This window comes from Camelus ferus, chromosome 22 (assembly GCF_009834535.1).
Source record: "Camelus ferus isolate YT-003-E chromosome 22, BCGSAC_Cfer_1.0, whole genome shotgun sequence".
In the NCBI taxonomy this organism is placed as follows: domain Eukaryota; kingdom Metazoa; phylum Chordata; class Mammalia; order Artiodactyla; family Camelidae; genus Camelus; species Camelus ferus.
Genome location: NC_045717.1, coordinates 24,390,107 through 24,405,467, shown reverse-complemented (window position 1 = coordinate 24,405,467; position 15,361 = coordinate 24,390,107). Strand labels below are relative to the sequence as shown.

General features: G+C 56.6%; 2 protein-coding genes across 6 annotated transcripts; both read right to left on the bottom strand.

Annotated features, from left to right (window-relative positions):
• Window positions 1-3,211: 3,211 nt before the first annotated feature.
• On the bottom strand, window positions 3,212-10,652 carry PLIN5 (perilipin 5). Of its 4 annotated transcripts, XM_032465884.1 has the most exons (8): window positions 10,513-10,651; window positions 9,651-9,731; window positions 8,632-8,827; window positions 7,643-7,725; window positions 7,091-7,271; window positions 6,041-6,240; window positions 4,425-4,553; window positions 3,212-4,262 (listed from the first exon to the last, which is right to left on the bottom strand). In XM_032465884.1, exons 2-8 carry the CDS (start codon window positions 9,708-9,710, stop codon window positions 3,732-3,734), a joined length of 1,380 nt encoding a protein of 459 aa, XP_032321775.1. In that variant the 5' UTR covers window positions 9,711-9,731; window positions 10,513-10,651; the 3' UTR covers window positions 3,212-3,731. The 4 variants fall into 4 exon arrangements, with proteins under 4 accessions (XP_032321775.1, XP_032321774.1, XP_032321777.1 ...); XM_032465883.1 differs by having other exon boundaries at window positions 3,212-4,553; window positions 10,513-10,652; XM_032465886.1 differs by lacking the exon at window positions 9,651-9,731 and having other exon boundaries at window positions 3,212-4,553; window positions 10,513-10,636.
• Window positions 10,653-11,592: 940 nt separating this feature from the next.
• On the bottom strand, window positions 11,593-14,106 carry LRG1 (leucine rich alpha-2-glycoprotein 1). Of its 2 annotated transcripts, none has more exons than XM_006179355.3 (2): window positions 13,956-14,106; window positions 11,593-12,979 (listed from the first exon to the last, which is right to left on the bottom strand). In XM_006179355.3, the coding sequence occupies exons 1-2, from the start codon at window positions 14,006-14,008 to the stop codon at window positions 11,962-11,964; spliced, it is 1,071 nt and encodes a 356-aa protein (XP_006179417.2). In that variant the 5' UTR covers window positions 14,009-14,106; the 3' UTR covers window positions 11,593-11,961. The 2 variants fall into 2 exon arrangements, with proteins under 2 accessions (XP_006179417.2, XP_014410238.1); XM_014554752.2 differs by lacking the exon at window positions 13,956-14,106 and adding an exon at window positions 13,644-13,949.
• Window positions 14,107-15,361: the final 1,255 nt, after the last annotated feature.

Here is a 15,361-nt window from a genome sequence, read left to right as displayed (position 1 = left end):
CCCTGGACGGTCACATGCCTGCCTGCCCGGCCCAGTGTGGGCCCCGGGCCCAGCACCTTTTCCCTGCTCTCAGCACCAGGCAACCTCTGCCCACGGCACCTGCCCCGACCAGGCTGAGTGATTCATGGGCCTTCCTGTACCCTCAAGGCACTGCCTGCTTATTCTCTTGGCCTCCGGTTTACATCTGGGTTTGGTTCAAATCTTTTCTCTGCTGGGCCACCTTGGCCAGTTACCAGGCTTGTGCCTCAGTTTCCCCTTCCAGACTCCTCACCGTGGCCCACAAGGTCTTGCTTCCTCCCTGCCCTCACCTCCTCCCTCTCCCCCTCACTCACTGTGCTTCACCCACACAGGCCTCCTCTCTGTTCCTCCAACTCTCCAGGCCTGGTCCTGCCACAGGGCATTTGTACCTGCTGTTCCCATAGCCTGGAGCACTCTTCCCTAGACACCCACGCAGCTTCTTCCCTCACCTCCACCAGGCCTGCCTTTTGTTTCCTGCTATGTCCCCTGCAATAGAACAATACCTGGCACACAGACGGCACTTAATAAATATTTGGCTAAATGGACCAACTCATAGGGTGGATGTAAGCATGAAATGAGGTTACACGTGTAACCTGTTTACCACAGTGCCTGGTACCCAGCAGGTGCTCAGCAAACATCAGCTTAGCATTGTCTAGGCAGAAAGAGGAACAGGGTCTGTCCCAAGCAGGGAGGGAACATGCCACATTGCAGAAGGGCTTCCCTTTAAGGGCCAAAATACATCCCAAGACAGGTACCAACAGGATTAGGGGGCCCCTAAGAGGAGATCCAGGCCTGGTGGGCTTGGGCCAACCCAGGGCGGCTTCCCAGAAGAGGTACTTTGTGCCTGAGGCCACAGACTGGGAAGTGGCAGAGACAGGATTTGAACCCAGACCCAGAGCCTAAGTGCTGAGCAGGCTGCCTGTGGGTGGGTGTGCAGGCAAGCAGAGACATGATTACTATGCCCTTCCTGAACACCCACTGCCTGCCCCTGGGACAGGGATCCCAGCTGTGTGCTGGCAGTGGGGTGGGGGTTCTAACCTGCTTGGTGGCTCTGGGCACTAAGCCAGGAGGAGGGAGGGTCCAGCCACTGGCCCTGATGACCCCCAGGTTGTTTCCTTGGAGTCACCACTGTGTTTGCCAAACAGTTGGGGAACAAAACAGGATGTCTCCCAAACTCTCTCTTCCCAGCCAATGCTTCTCAAAGGTGGTGGGGGCGGAAAACCCTGAATGTGCCCCTCCCCTCCCCTGCAGGGCTGCCACAGAACAGTGAGGGGGAGAAACGCAGCCAAAATAATAAGAATGATCATAAACACCAATTCAGGTCCCACCCCTCCTCTGCCCACAGCCCTCCAGGCCTCCCACCTCCCTTGGGGTAAATAGCCCAAGTCCTCCCCGCAGCTCACAAGACCTGCCCCATCTCCCTGCCCTCCCCTCCTCCCTCTCTCTCCATTGCTCTCTGCTCCAGACACATGGGCCTCTTGGCTGTTCCTCCCACACACCAGGCCCAGTCCTGCCTCAGGGCCTTTGCACAGGCTGTTCCCGCTGCCAGGAATGCTCACCAGTCTGCAAATATGTCACCTCTTCAGAAAGGTCTTCCCGAACTCCTCCTTTCCTATTTAAAAAAAAAATCACCCTCCTTGTACCCCCGACACTCCGTATGTCCCATCTCATTTTTTTCATCATTAACACTGAGACAGTTTACTTTTCTTGTTTATTGTGTGTCTCTCCTACTGTATCGTAAGGTCCTAGAGGATAGAATTTTTATCCAGTTTGTTCATTTCTGTGCCCCCAAGATGGAGAACTGCCTGGCACACAGTAGGTGCTCAATAACTAATTTTTTTGAGGGAGGAGGTAATTAGGTTTGTTTATTTTTAATGGAGATACTGTGGATTGAACCCAGGACCTCGCACATGCTAGGCACACACTCTACCACGGAGCTATACCCTTGCCCTCAGTAACTATTTGTTGAATGAACAAATGAATGAGTGGGTAATAGCTTCCATGAGTGAAGCGTCTGTTAGGATTGAGCACAGCTGCCTTACCCCCACTTTCACACCCACTTCACAGAGGAGAAAATGGGGGTTCAGAGAGGAAGAGTCACTTACCCACTTGAAGGCAAGGCAGGGACTCAACCCCAGGGCCTTAACTACTGCTCCCTCCCCGCGGATTTCAGGACCTCCCTCATTCTTTCCCTCCCCTCTGCTCTGGTCAAACTGATTCTCAACTGCTGCGCCTTTACCTGAGCCGGTCCCTCTGCCACATGGCCTTTCTGTGTGCCACTCTGCTCCCGCTCACTGAGCCTGGCCCTCCAGGGGCCCCCAACCTCACGGGGGAAGAGAAGGCAAGGCTGCCTGTGGTTTCTGTCCAGGTAGAAAGGGCTTGGAGTTCCAAGAAGGTGGGCTCTGGAGGGGCAGAGCTGTCCCACTGGGGGAGTCAGGGAGGGCCAGGGAGGTGGTGGTATTGGGGCTGGCGTGAGGATGGGTGAGACGGCATTCCAGTCCCAACCTGAGCAAAGGCACCAAGGTTGGGGAATGTGCACCAGCGTCTGTGTCAGGCCGAGGATGAAACTGGAAGTCCTCAAACACCAGGGTGAGGAGCATGGGTGTTTGGTCTGAAGGTGACAGGGAGCCATGGACATTCCTAAGCAGCGGCAGGAGGTCAATCTGGCTGGCGGGAAGTGGTTGGGATTCCCAGAGCCACCCTTGGACTGGGTCCCAGGGAAACCAGGGGCCACCCTGACCTCACCACAGCAGACTGCAGTTTCCCAACGCCCTGCCTGGCCACAAGGGAGTCTGAGGGGCAGCCAAGAACACGGTCAGAGGACGGGAGGGCCCCCATGAGGCTGGCCTGTGGCCCTTGCCCTGCCTTTGTCTCCCCCATCCTGACTGGTACAGCTGGTCCAGGGAAGTGGGCAAGGAAAGGCTGCTCCCTCTGACTTCTCCCTCTTCCTGATCCTGCTGCCTGCAGTTTCCAAGAAATTCATTTAAACTAAGGTGTGAACAGCTTCCACACTAAGAGGCTACATTTGAATGCTTTAACCCAGGTGGGCTGGGCGCTAACAGTAGAACCCCAGACAGGTTGACAAGCTGGTCAGGGAGGCATCACTCCTTTCAAACCTAGAACCCTGGCTGGTGCCATACTCTCACACACCTCTCAGCCACCCTCACCCCCACCCCTGGAATAGACACTGGCCTTTGGACAACATTAATCACCTTTATTCTGGAGAGTAGACACCAACCAGCAAAGCAAGTGGGTGTGGCGGGTCCAGCTGTAGCAGCCAGATATCTCTGGGGACCCCAGTCCAGGATGGACAAGAGGAGGAGAGAGATGCTCACTTTTCAAAGCCCCAGATAGAAGCTTGTGCTTCTACTTGGGCAAAACGTATGCTTTTCTGGGGAGTTTTGATCAGCTGCTTGGGGTGGGACAATTGGGACCACAGGCCATGAACCCAGCTTGGGGCTAGTCAGACCTGAGTTAGGTTAAAGTCCTCACGTGTTCAAGGGGAAGACTGGGAATGGTCTGATATCAATGAAGCTGGTCTAGATTCAGAATTCAGCCCCTAATCCCCACCCAGCTCTATTCCCCGGCCAAGGCCAAGGCCAAGGCCAAGGCATCGGCTAGTAGTGCTGGGGCATGACCACTAGGGGGCAGCAGAGATAGCCTGGTGCAAGACGGCCTCCCGCTGCCTCTGCTGCCCCACGGTCCCCAACAGGTCAGAAGTCCAGCTCTGGCATCAGAGTGTGCTTGGGGTGGTTGAGGGGCTCAGGCTCCTCCTCGGGAATTTTCCCTGGGAGGCCTGTCCCGTCCCCATGCTGAGCTTCCCAGGCTCTCTGCTGGGCTGGCCAATCCAGGTGTGCCCAGCGTGGGTCGGGCCCCCCCACGACCTCGTCCACCAGGGCCTCCAGGTCGGGCGGGGGCCCTGACCGCTCCACCAGGATGGGCGCGAAGGGCCCGACCAGCCAGGGCAGTGGCACGGCCTGCACCACCAGCTCCAGCAGCTCGTCCACACAGGCGTGGGCCCGGGCCATGCTGCCCCGGCCCTCGGCCAGCACGGCCGCCGGCACGTCCCCGAAGCAGCGGGCGTCGGCGAAGGCGACCTGCAGGGCGTCCACGCTGCGCCGCACCTCGGCCACCTTCTCCTGGGCGTTGGGAGGCAGGCCCCACACGCTGGTCTCCAGTACGTCCACGGTGCTCTGCAGCTCCCGCATCAGACTGCGGGACAGCACCAAGGTCTCCAGCTCCGCCTGCGGGGGAGGGGAGGACTTTCGCCAGGAACACTGCCCTGCCTCAGTTTCCCCAGGGACACTCCAACCAGCTGACCTCAGCACTTGGTTGGAGATGGCTGGAGTCTGGCCCCTGGGCGGATCCAGACCACCCTCACTTTCCCTTTCTCCGCACCATCCTACCTGGCTGCGGCGGCGGCGGCGGCGGCGGCCGTTCTCCGGGGAGCACTGGCTCCAGTCCTCCCACAGCTCATGCACCTTCCCAGGGCGGGCTGGGGTGATTGGGGTCACCCCACACTGCATGCGGTCGATCTGTGGAGTGGGAGTTAGAGCTGGAGGATTCGGGGGTTGGGGGAGCCAGGACCCTAGCCTGGATCTGGCCTCAGTAAGCATTTAGGGAACAACCCCTGTACATAACCTTCCCCACCTGCTGATTCAGCCTGGCCAGCCTGCCATTTCTCTCCTCTGCCTTTGGCTAGACCCTGTGACCCGTGGTTCTCCTGAAGCTCAGGTTCATTGCCAGGCTTTTGCCCACGCTGGTGCCTCTGCCAGCTACTCCCCTTCCCCCTGCCTGGTTCACTCCAATTCAAGTCTCCTTGTAGATGTCACCGTCACCCCCTCCAAGAAGCCTTCCTTCCCCTACTCCTGGCTGGGCGGATCCCTCCTCTGGGTCCCACAGCACCCAGCATGCTCTCCTGACTCTGATCCCCCTACTAGACTGTGAGTGTCCTGAGGGGGCCACTGTGCCTTCAGTGCCCGGGACAGGAAAGGTATTAGAAGATTAATAGAAATAAATTGTGGTTCATCCGTACGATAGAACAGTCTGCGCTCTGTGTCCACGGGTTCTGCATCCTCAGATTCAACCAAAATTCTCAGTTTGTTGAACCCTTGGATGTAGAACTGGTGGATACAGAGGGCAGACTGTCCTACATACGCTGTTTTGTAGAAGTGACCTGAGCACCCACAGATTTTAATATTCGTGGGAGGTCTTGGAACCAATCCCTCACGGATACCAAGGAACGACTGTATTATTCAGCCTTAAAAAGGAAGGAAATTCTGACACATGCTACAATATGGATGAACCATGAGAACACATGCTCAGTGAAATTAGCCGTCTCTGGGGCTCACAGGTGCCCTCTGGTGGCTGCTTCAGGAGAGACAGACTGTGGGGTATGGGATGAGAGCCTGGAACCAGGTGAGCCATCTGGGGGCTGGACCCAGGTGGAGGGACGAGATGTCGGCCGGCTCAGGGCAGACTTTGAAGGCAGAGCCAACAGTACTGGCTGATGTGTTGGATGAGGGAGAGGAGGAGAAGAGGAGCGTTGAACTTGGCTCTCAGGTTTTGGCCTGAGCCTCTGGAAGGACAGAGCTGCCGTCAGTTGAGATGGGGAGCAGGGTGGGGGGTGTCTGAACTTGTCAAGCCCAGCAAACAGGAGCTGTTAAGTTCCTTTGGAGCAGGGAGGGGTGCACGATGAGGGAAGAAGCTGGGTATGAGATAAAACCCAAAGTCTGGGGAAGATTGGGGTTGGTGACTGGAAAGCCCAGAAAGAAGTACCTCCACCCACTTCTCATCTACCTTCACTGCCTGTAAACTCCAGCTACTACTTCCCTCCTGACTTTTCAGGCTGAGCCTTGGTGCCCACTGAGTGCCTCCGGCCCAGGTTCCCCGACTCCCCAGCCCTGAACACACATGGCTCTGCCTCCCCTTTCAGACTAGCCCGGAACCAAGTACTCCACTGGCACTCCCTCCATGCTTACTGGCCTGCATCTCCGGGCTGGGGTGGGCAGAGGGCTCTCACCAGCTCCAGAGTCTCCTGCAGCTGGGCCAGCGTGTCCTGGGCATCATGTTTCCTCTGCCTCAGTTTCCCCAGAGAGTGCTCATATGCCAGGTGGCGGAGCCGCGCAGACAGGGAGCCCAAGCGCACAAAGTAGCCCTGATGTCGCCTCTGCTCTTCCACCGAGCCCACTTCCGGGCCCTCCGCCTCCGCCGCCAGTGCCGCTGGAGGAGGGGGAGGGGGTGGGGGTGGGGAGTCATCGTGGCTATGCCCTCTGCCTCTGCTCACCCTCCTGGGTGGATAAACCCATGGGTGCCTAAATTTATAGTTTCCCTTTACGTATTAACTCATTCGACCTTCCCCAAGCCCTACAATGCAGGCACTATTATTAGGTCCATGTATAGATGGAGAAAACAGAGATAAGAGAGGTTAAGTCCCACAGCGTCCAAGAGGCAGATGTGGGATTCGAACCAGGCACTCTTAACCATTCTCCTAACTGCTTCTGAAAGAACTGATCACAAGTGCTTGGCACACAGTAGGTGTTTCAAAGATGCTTCACAGCCTTTCTGCCAAGGAGGGAGTATGTCCACATGTACGTCTAGGGCCGTAAAGCAGGGCTGAGAAGTCAGATGGCCTGCAGGGTCAGCAGACAGGATGTAGAACTTGGAGAATGGTGGGGTTTAAGGGAACCATGTAAAGGGGAGGATGCTATTCGACCTAACTCTCCGGTTTTTCAAGGCAAGCTAGAAATCAGGATTTGTAGGACAAAATTTGATTTTTCAATGCATGTGATGAATTAAACCATTTTAAAGGCATTGCACAGGCCAAATACTACGATATGGAGGGCCACCAGTTTGACACTGTGGCCCTCGAGTCTCTAGTCCTGTATGCTCTTGGGGGTCTGGGCAGTCAAGTTTCTAGGAGGGTGTGTGTCAGGGACTGTGTTAGTGGACGGGGAGGTCAGGCCTGGGCCGGAGCTCCTGCTGATCTGCTGTGTGGCCTTGGGTGAGTCCCAGACCTCTCTGATCCAAAACCCTCAGGGATGGGGACTGGCAGGAGATTCAGGGACCTTACCGAGCTCTTCCTCAGTCATGGGCAGGAAGTGGTCCACCAGCTCCTCCGACTTGCCCAGCACGACGTCCACTGCATGGCTCATAGATTGTTTCAGCTCCACACTCCAGCGGCGGCCCTGCCGCGCCAGGCCCACCACGCCTGTCACACCACTGGCCACTGCGTCCTTGGCTGAGGTCACCACCTGGTGGGAGGGACCCCTGGTTTCCAGCTCCCTTCCCCTGACCTCAGCTCCCTGGGGCTTCAGGGCAAGGACCCCTGGCTCCTTCCTGGCTTTGGGCCACAGTTTCCCCTCTATAAAATGGAGGGAAAGAAAATCGCTTCCTCACAGGTTTGTCGATGGGCTTCCCAGCACCAGCTGGCACATATTAAGTGCTCAGAAAATGTGGGTGTCAATTATTTTCATCTGGCTGGTGTTTTGCAAGTTGACGAAAAAAGCCTGACTCGTCCTTGGAGTCTAACCAGCCCAGCCATCCAGGCCAGCTCAGAGGAGACTGCATTCCTCGCTCCCACCTCTACCCACTGCAGGTCCCCACAGTCTGCCGGTGCTGGTACCGTCTCCGAAGGTTGCTGGAGAAAGGGCAGCTTCTCCTCCAGCTTGTCCAGGCCCATGCAGGCTAGACTGTTCACTGTAGCCACTGCAGACAGAGAGGCAGGGAGTGAGAATCGAGGAGATGTGGCAGGAGATAGGGACACACAGAGGGTCACAGAGGGAGGGGGTGCTGAGGGAGAGGCAGAGAAAAAAGGAGACACACACAGAGGGAAGGAGAGAAACTGGGAGAGACAGAGAGAGGCCTGAATCACGGGGGGCACTTGGCTGGCCCCCTGCAAGGGGCTGGGGGGCCCTGAGGGTGTGGCTGGGCCACCAGGCTGGACCCTACCTCTCTGCCCTTCTCGCCTCTGCCCTACCACTGGCTACTGCCAGCACCAAGGTGACTCCTCACTGGTGCCCAGCTCAGATGCCCCAGGAAGCAGGTTCAAGGTCACATAAGCCAGCTGAGAAGGAAGCGGGTGAGGCCCTGGGCTGGGACCCTCAGGTGATCCCCTTCCTCAGTGAGATGTGAGGCCCAGGGTCTCTCTGCCCCCTTTCCCCACCACCAGGTGGGGAGGCAGGGACAGAGGGGCAGACTGGGGAGAGAGGCTGGACTCAAGGCACATCAGGCCAAAGAGATGACAGTGAGATGGACAAAATGGGACGAAAGAAAGGGGACCACAAGTAAACAGCTCAGGGCAGTCAGCCAGGCGATCAAACTGCAGAGGGACAATAAGCAGAGGCAGAGGGCAGGAGGGATGCAGGTACCATGGTGGGGGTGGAAAGGCAGAGAATGGAAGGGAAGATGGAGCAGGCAGAAGGACCCAAGAGAGGGTGACACAGGTGGCTGGGGGACAGGCAGGCAGAGACTAAAGGCACACAGGATAGGTAAGGTGAGGAGGAATGCCAGACCCCTGGGGTCCATGGCAGCCCATGTCACGCAGAGGGAGCATGAGTGGCCAGGGGAGTGGGACACACCACAGGACCCAGGACATGGGCTTGGGCGACTCACGCTGGGGCTGCAGGTGGCTGAGCAGCGGCTGGGCGTGGTCCAGGGCATGGGTGGTCAGGCTGCACACGCAGCGCTCGGCCAGGCGACAGGCAGAGCCCAGCAGCGGGTGTTTGTCCTTGGTGGCACTGTAAGCATCGGAGACTGCGGTGCACGTGGCCCTGACCAGGGGCAGGGCCGCCACGCGCTGCAGCACGTTCTGCAGGAAGGGGGGGCGTCAGCGGGGACCTCAGGGGTGGTGAGGGGCTCAGCCACATGCTGGATAGCCCACTCACCCTCTGGGGGCCAGGACGAGGGGTGGGCAAGAGGGGCCGGGGCGGGGGGCGGGGCGCGCTTTGAGCACAGCTGTGTAGAGGCAACGGAGACCCGCCCAGAGGTGCGCCTGTTCTCAGTAGCATGCACAGAGTGGGGCCAGGTCTGAAGGAGCTGGTCTGCTCTGCTCCAGGGAAGAGCCACTAGTGTCTGGCCATTAAGAGCACAGCCTCTGAAGCAAGGCGACCTGTGTTTGGTTCCGATTTGGCCACTTCCAAGCTGTGCGAGCTTCGGCAAGTGAGTGCACTGCTCTGTGACTCAGTCTCCCCATTTGTAAAATGGGTCTCTAGGGCTGTGGTGGGGATTCAAAGAGCCGATGTATGTGGCTGCTTGGGACACTGAGTGATGCCGAGTATAGGCCATGATTGCTGCTACTATTATTGTTGTTAAGAGTGCCATGATGGTGGACACAGAAACAGAGAGATACAGGCAGAGACCCAGAGATGGGAGAGGGAGAGAGTTGAGCAGAGGCCACGTAAGCTGGCCGGGAGTGTCTGGAGAGACATGCACCTCCCTGGGCCTCACTTTGCCCCTCTGGGAAATGGGTAGAATGTGCCTCTCCTCCACCCCCACGGTCCAAAATGCTGTGAGTGAGGCACTCACAACAAGGATAGAGGTGAGTGGAGCAGATCCCATCTGAAACTACCCTAGGAGGGACTGTCCCCCCACCCTCTCCCGTGCCCTGCTCCATGGGGGCCACAGCCCCTCACCTGCTGGTCCTGCTCCCACAAACTGGTTCTGGGGGCCTGAGCTGCCTCCTCTTCTGACATGCCTGCTGCAAACAGGTCACCCTGGGGGGCAGGATAGAGTGAGGGCCCTGGCACGCCAGCTTTCTCGGCTGCTGCCCAGGCCCTGGGCTCTGTCCGGCTTGGGCTTTGTGACCCAGGCAAGTCTCATTCCCTCTTGGGGCCTCAGTTTCCTCATCTGCAAAATGGGGTAATGATGATACCTACTTCAGAGCATCACGGGCAAGGACAGTGCGTGCACAGGGTTACAGTAGGTGCACACTAGAGAGCCTCTGGCAAGGTGGGGCCCCTGTCGTGATTCAAAGCATGGGCTCTGGGGAGAGAGACACCAGCATTTGAATCCTGCCTTGACCGGCTCCCTGACTCTGGGCAAATGCCTTCACCTGTGTGGGCTGCAAAGGGAGGCAGACCCCTGTTGCCCCTGGCCTGGGACAGAACTGGGCAAGTAGTCCCCTGCAGGGGTGCTGGTGGTAGCTCAGGAATCCCAGTAAACCCACAGTCCAGCTTGACAGACAGGGAAACTGAGGCCCACAGCGGGCCCATGCTGGGCCCAAGGTCACTCAGTTAAGTATACTCAGAGTGGGAGTTCTACCTCACACTCCCCGCCTGCAGCACTTCCCCCGTCCCCACCCAGCATCCTCTGAACCCTAGTCCTCGCCCAACTGGGTCCTGAGCTTGGGCCAACTGGGCCAAGGGTCTCAGCCACCTGCTCCGGCCCATCACATCCCTATCTCCCTAAGCCGCTGGACTCTCGCTCACCCGCTCGCGCACCCACCCACCCACCGGGCTGCAGGGCGCTCCTGGACGCTGCCCGCGCGGCACTCACCTGGGCGCGTGCAGCCTCAGCCCCCAGGTACCGCGGCGGACCCTAGACTCAGGCTCCAGTCTCCACCCCCAGACCGCCCCGCCCGCCTTATAGCGGCTTGGGGAGGCGGGGGCTGAGGTCCCGACCAATGGAGAAAGGCTGTCCGGGGGCGTGCCCAAGGGCGGGGCTTAAGACCCCTCCCCTTCTTCCCAGTGGCTCCTGGAGCGCTCCTCAGTTGCCATAGCAACCTGGAGACGCTGGTGCCCAAGGATTGAGCTACTTTTGTTGGCCAAATTGGCCACCTGTCACCCTCACTGCTGTTGCAGCAGAGACAGTGGAGGGCGATTACAGCCCCCACAGATTCTCCCCGTGACCTTGGGCAAGTCCTCAAGGTCTTTCCTTTTATTTTTGAAAATCTGCCACTTAACTAAATCAGGAGACAGACCGGAGCAAAATGAGGCTCACAGTGCTTAAAACCACTTGCCCCAGGTCGCCTAGTGATTGAGCAATCTGATTCAACCCCAGCTCTGCCAGACTCCCGAACCCTGGCTTTCATTGCCACTCCTGGAATGACCACGGATGTGGGCACTACCCTCCTTCCAGGGAGGGTCAAAAACCGAGCATGCCCAAACATCCCACGATCCTCCCAATCTGACCTTGACCCCACCATGCCCAACGCTGTGTTGGCAGGTGGCCCAGAGGTTCTGGAGCTGTGAAAATACAGCCCCCCTGGGCCTCTGCCCAGGTGTTCAGCCCTATCCAGCCTGCCCACACTTGCCCTGGGCAGCTGCCCTCCTGGTTATCATGGGCCAGTGTGAAAAATTATTTGGAGCCCTGAAGCAATCTGGTTTAATTTAAACCTTCCCCAGGACGCAAGCTCTATCAGGAATCCACTGGTAAAATGACACCCAGGGCAATGGTCAGGGTTTTATTTCCAGTTCAGTCCTGGGACGGGAAGAGGGGGAGGAGCAGTCATGGCTGTCAGATCTCAATTGCCATTCGTTTGGGATTTCATGGCGTGGCTCCTCTGTCCTCCAGCTTCATCCTGGAGACCTAGGAATTCGACTTGGGAGATGTTAGGAACACAGCAAATACATCCAATTCCATTCCAAGTTATTTATTAACCTCTTCTGGTCTGACCCCAAACACAGTAATGCTAGGTTAAGGGGAACCCAGCCCCAGGCCCTGCACTCAGAGAACCCCTCAAACTAGGGGACAGAGTCAGATGGCCAGGGCAGGCTGAGGGAGCCAGAGACCAAGAGATCTGGGAAATGGTGCCTCTGGAAGAGGGTATAGCTTGAGCAAATTGCAGAGGCAGGGAAAAGCCCCAGGTGGGTTTTGGGAAGTGTGGGTGAAACAGGTCCTGGCAACAATTGGAAGCCCCAGTCTCACCCTCAGAAGGTGGGATTATTTGCTAAGTGGGGTGCAGTGTTCTGCCAAGCCTTGTCTTCCCACCCCCACCTCAGCCCTTCAAGGGGACCTGGCCACTGCCAAGAGCATCTGGCCCTTCAAGGCTCTAGGGCCAGCGCAGCGTGTGTCATTCCGGGAGAACATCTTGTCTTCGTTGGCCACAAGCCACTGGTAGAGGTCGTCCAGTTTCCGGTCACAGATCCAGGGGTTACCGGAGATGTCAAAACCGTCCTTCATGTTCCCAGCGGCCTTTCCCAAGGATGTCCAGAGCCCCTCGGGCACAGTGGTCAGCAAGTTGTTGGAGAGGTCCAGCATGTCCAGCCTCTGCAGACCTCGGAAGGCGCCGGCTGCCACTGTGGCCAGCCTGTTGTCGCTCAGGAAAAGGTAGCGCAGTTTTGGTTGGGGCTCCAGAAGTTCCTCTCCAAGCACCTGCAATCTATTGCCCTCCAGGTGAAGCCGTTCCAACTTCAAGGGGCCCCTCAGAAGATCAGGGGGCAAAGTCTTCAGGTGGTTATTGCCAAGGTCAAGGGTGTGCAAGTCGGTGAAGTTGGCCAGCAGCCCAGGGGGCAGCATCTGGAGCTCATTTCCCGACAGGTCCAGATGCCCCAGGGCTTTCAGGCCATGCAGCCACGAGGCCTCCAGGCCTTTCAGCCGGTTTTCCTTCAGCACCAGGGTGTGGAGGGCAGCCGAGACCTGGAAGAGGCCGGCGGGCAGCCGGGTCAGGGAATTGCGGGTTAGGTCCAGCACCTTTAGCTGAGGCACAGGCAGCAGGAACTTGGCAGAGAGGTCCTCCAGCTGGTTGCTGGAAAGGTGCAGTTCCTGCAGGTTAGGGACATCCTGGAGGGTGTTGGCAGGCAGCTGAGTCAGGTTCAAGAACTCCATGGCCAGGTAGATGGTGTCAGCTGGGAGGGAGTGGGGGAGTTTGGCAGGTGGGTGGCAGGAGACGGAGCTGCCATTGCTTGACTGGGATACCAGGCAGGCATCAGGATTCAGATTTGGGGTGACCCCCTGGGCTGAGGTCACAAAGAGCAGTAGCAGGAAGAGGATTCTAGAAAGATGGGGGTCCCAGCCGGCTGGGCTGCAGGCAATGACAGAAAGTGCTTAATAAGTCAAAATAAAGATATACATACAGGTGGAAAAATACCTGCTTGCTTCTTCCTGTCTCTATTTCTACCACCCTGGACCATGCCACCTCGTTGCTGGGCTGGCCTAGTGCGGTAACTTCCTCTTCCTCTCCTTGCATCCACCCTTACCCCCTACAAAGCCAGAAGTAGCTCCTGTCCTAGGAATAATTCTAGTTCTATGAAATCTGAGTTTCTTAGTCTGGCCCCTAAATGCTACCCTTCCCCATTGCCAGCAGCCCCAAATGGCCTATTAATTACTCACTAATTTATTCTGCTCTCACTTGTTTCCTGGGTCATTTCTTTTCTCCCTGGCTCCATGTTTTGAAGGCAAAGCCCATGAGCTCTTACTCATCCTGCAAAGCCCCAGCTCCAATGCCCCACTTTCCACAAAGCTTTCTCTGAACTTCTCAAGCAGAACTCTCAGTTTTCCCCTCTGGGCTCCTTCTCTTTTTGTCCAGCCCTGACCAAACCAGGTTAGGTTACATGTGTCTGGCCCCATCTCATTCCAAAGTGCTAGGGTGCAACCCAGGACTCCAGGTACAAACAGGACTCTAAGCATGAAAAGTGCATCCTCCTTTGCACAGGGCTGGCATTTGGCTTTGGGAGGGGGTGACTTACAGTTGGCACTGTAACCCTTGGAGGGTTGGGGCTTCTGCTCCTTCTGGTGACTCCAGCAGTGATGTCCTAGCCAGCAGCACCAGAAACCACCCAAACATCCTTGGTGGCTGTAGCCCGTGGACCACCTGGGGCTTCTGCAGTGAGTGTGTGTATGCGAGTGAATCTGTCCATAGTTTGAGCCTGGGTGTCAGTCTGTTCCAGTCTGCAGGCCTATGTCTGGCTCTGTGACTTCGGTGGGACAGGCGGACTACTATCCATATCTCTACCATCTGATGTCCAGGACTCCCCAGGATGGGTGGGGTGAGGACCTACCTCTGTTTTCCCTCCAGGCTCCAAGAAGACATGGCAGCCTTTCTCTTTTCCATCCAGTTTCCCTTGGTCTGGCAAGGTGGCCTTATACCTGCCTGGGCTGGGGGCAGGGACACCAACCATAGGGAAGTCCCCACCCACGTCCTGTTCCTGTTAGGGGCTGGACTTAAGCCAGGCAGGGGAAAGGGAGGAGTCAGGATTGCAAAATTGCTTCCTGGCCGGGAGAGGAGAGGAGGAGGGCTGACCACTGCCTTCTCTCCGGTCCCTGCCCCTCCCCCCCCCATTCCTGCATTTGGAAGGTATCTGAGGCTGAGTCCCACTTCCCCCAGCCTAGGAATCAAGGGTCAAGTTCGCAAGGCACCAGTCTTGGGGGATGGGGGCAGCTCTTTGAGCAAGAGGTACTATTTACAAAACAATCTGAGCCACCAGGAAGCTCAGTGAGGAGAACAGAAAACACTTGTCTTAAATTCATGACATACTGTTATTGGGTTTTTTAAATAAAATAATTTTTAAAAACAGAATTTAAAACTGAGTGATACCAAAAGTCTCTACTGTCTTTGAACAACAGTCTAAAAGGAACTAAATCTGGTTCTTACCTTGTTCCGAATCCCAGCTCTGCTGTGCCTGCTTTGCTTTGTGAGCTTGGGCAAGCGGCTTAGCTTTTCTTGGCCTCAGTTTCTCCATCTGTGAAGTTGACCTCCTTCTCCGAGGGCCCCTTCTGACCTTTCTTTCTTCAACTGAAGTGCTACTTGTTTCGGATCTTTCTCGCTTCCTAATAAATGTATTTGGAGGCTACACATTCCCCTTCGAAAGCTGCTTTGATCGCATCTCACAGGCTTGGTTATTCAGTTATTCAGTGCTTTAATTCTTGCTGAGTTTCTAAACATCCAGGTGTGATGTATTATCTTTATCTGCATGTCTGGCCATGGCCTCTTTTCAAACCCAGCCCAATTTCTGAAGGATTTTGTCCCTGTTCAGTTCTCTCTTAGTGGACACACAAGCTGAAAGGGAAACAGGCAGGCTGGCATAGGAAGGCACATATAAAGACAGACAGATACCACCTACATGAATACCCGGACACAGGCAGGGACACAGAGATGGGGGAAATACATAGAACCAGAGACACAGGCAGAGCAGGACACACAGGAGAGAACAGCAGATCTGCAGAGATGGAAAAAAAGACACACACACGAAAAGGCAAAGGACCTGAATAGATGTTTTTCCAAAGACATACCAATGGCCAACAGGTACACGCAAAGGTGCTCAATTCATTAATCCTCAGGAGAATGCAAATCAAAACCACAATGAGACGTCACCCACTCCTGATGGAACGGCTTCATCAAAAAGAGGAGGTAACAAGTGCTGGTGAGGATGTGGAGAAGGGGGACCCTTCGGCACTGTGGGTGGGA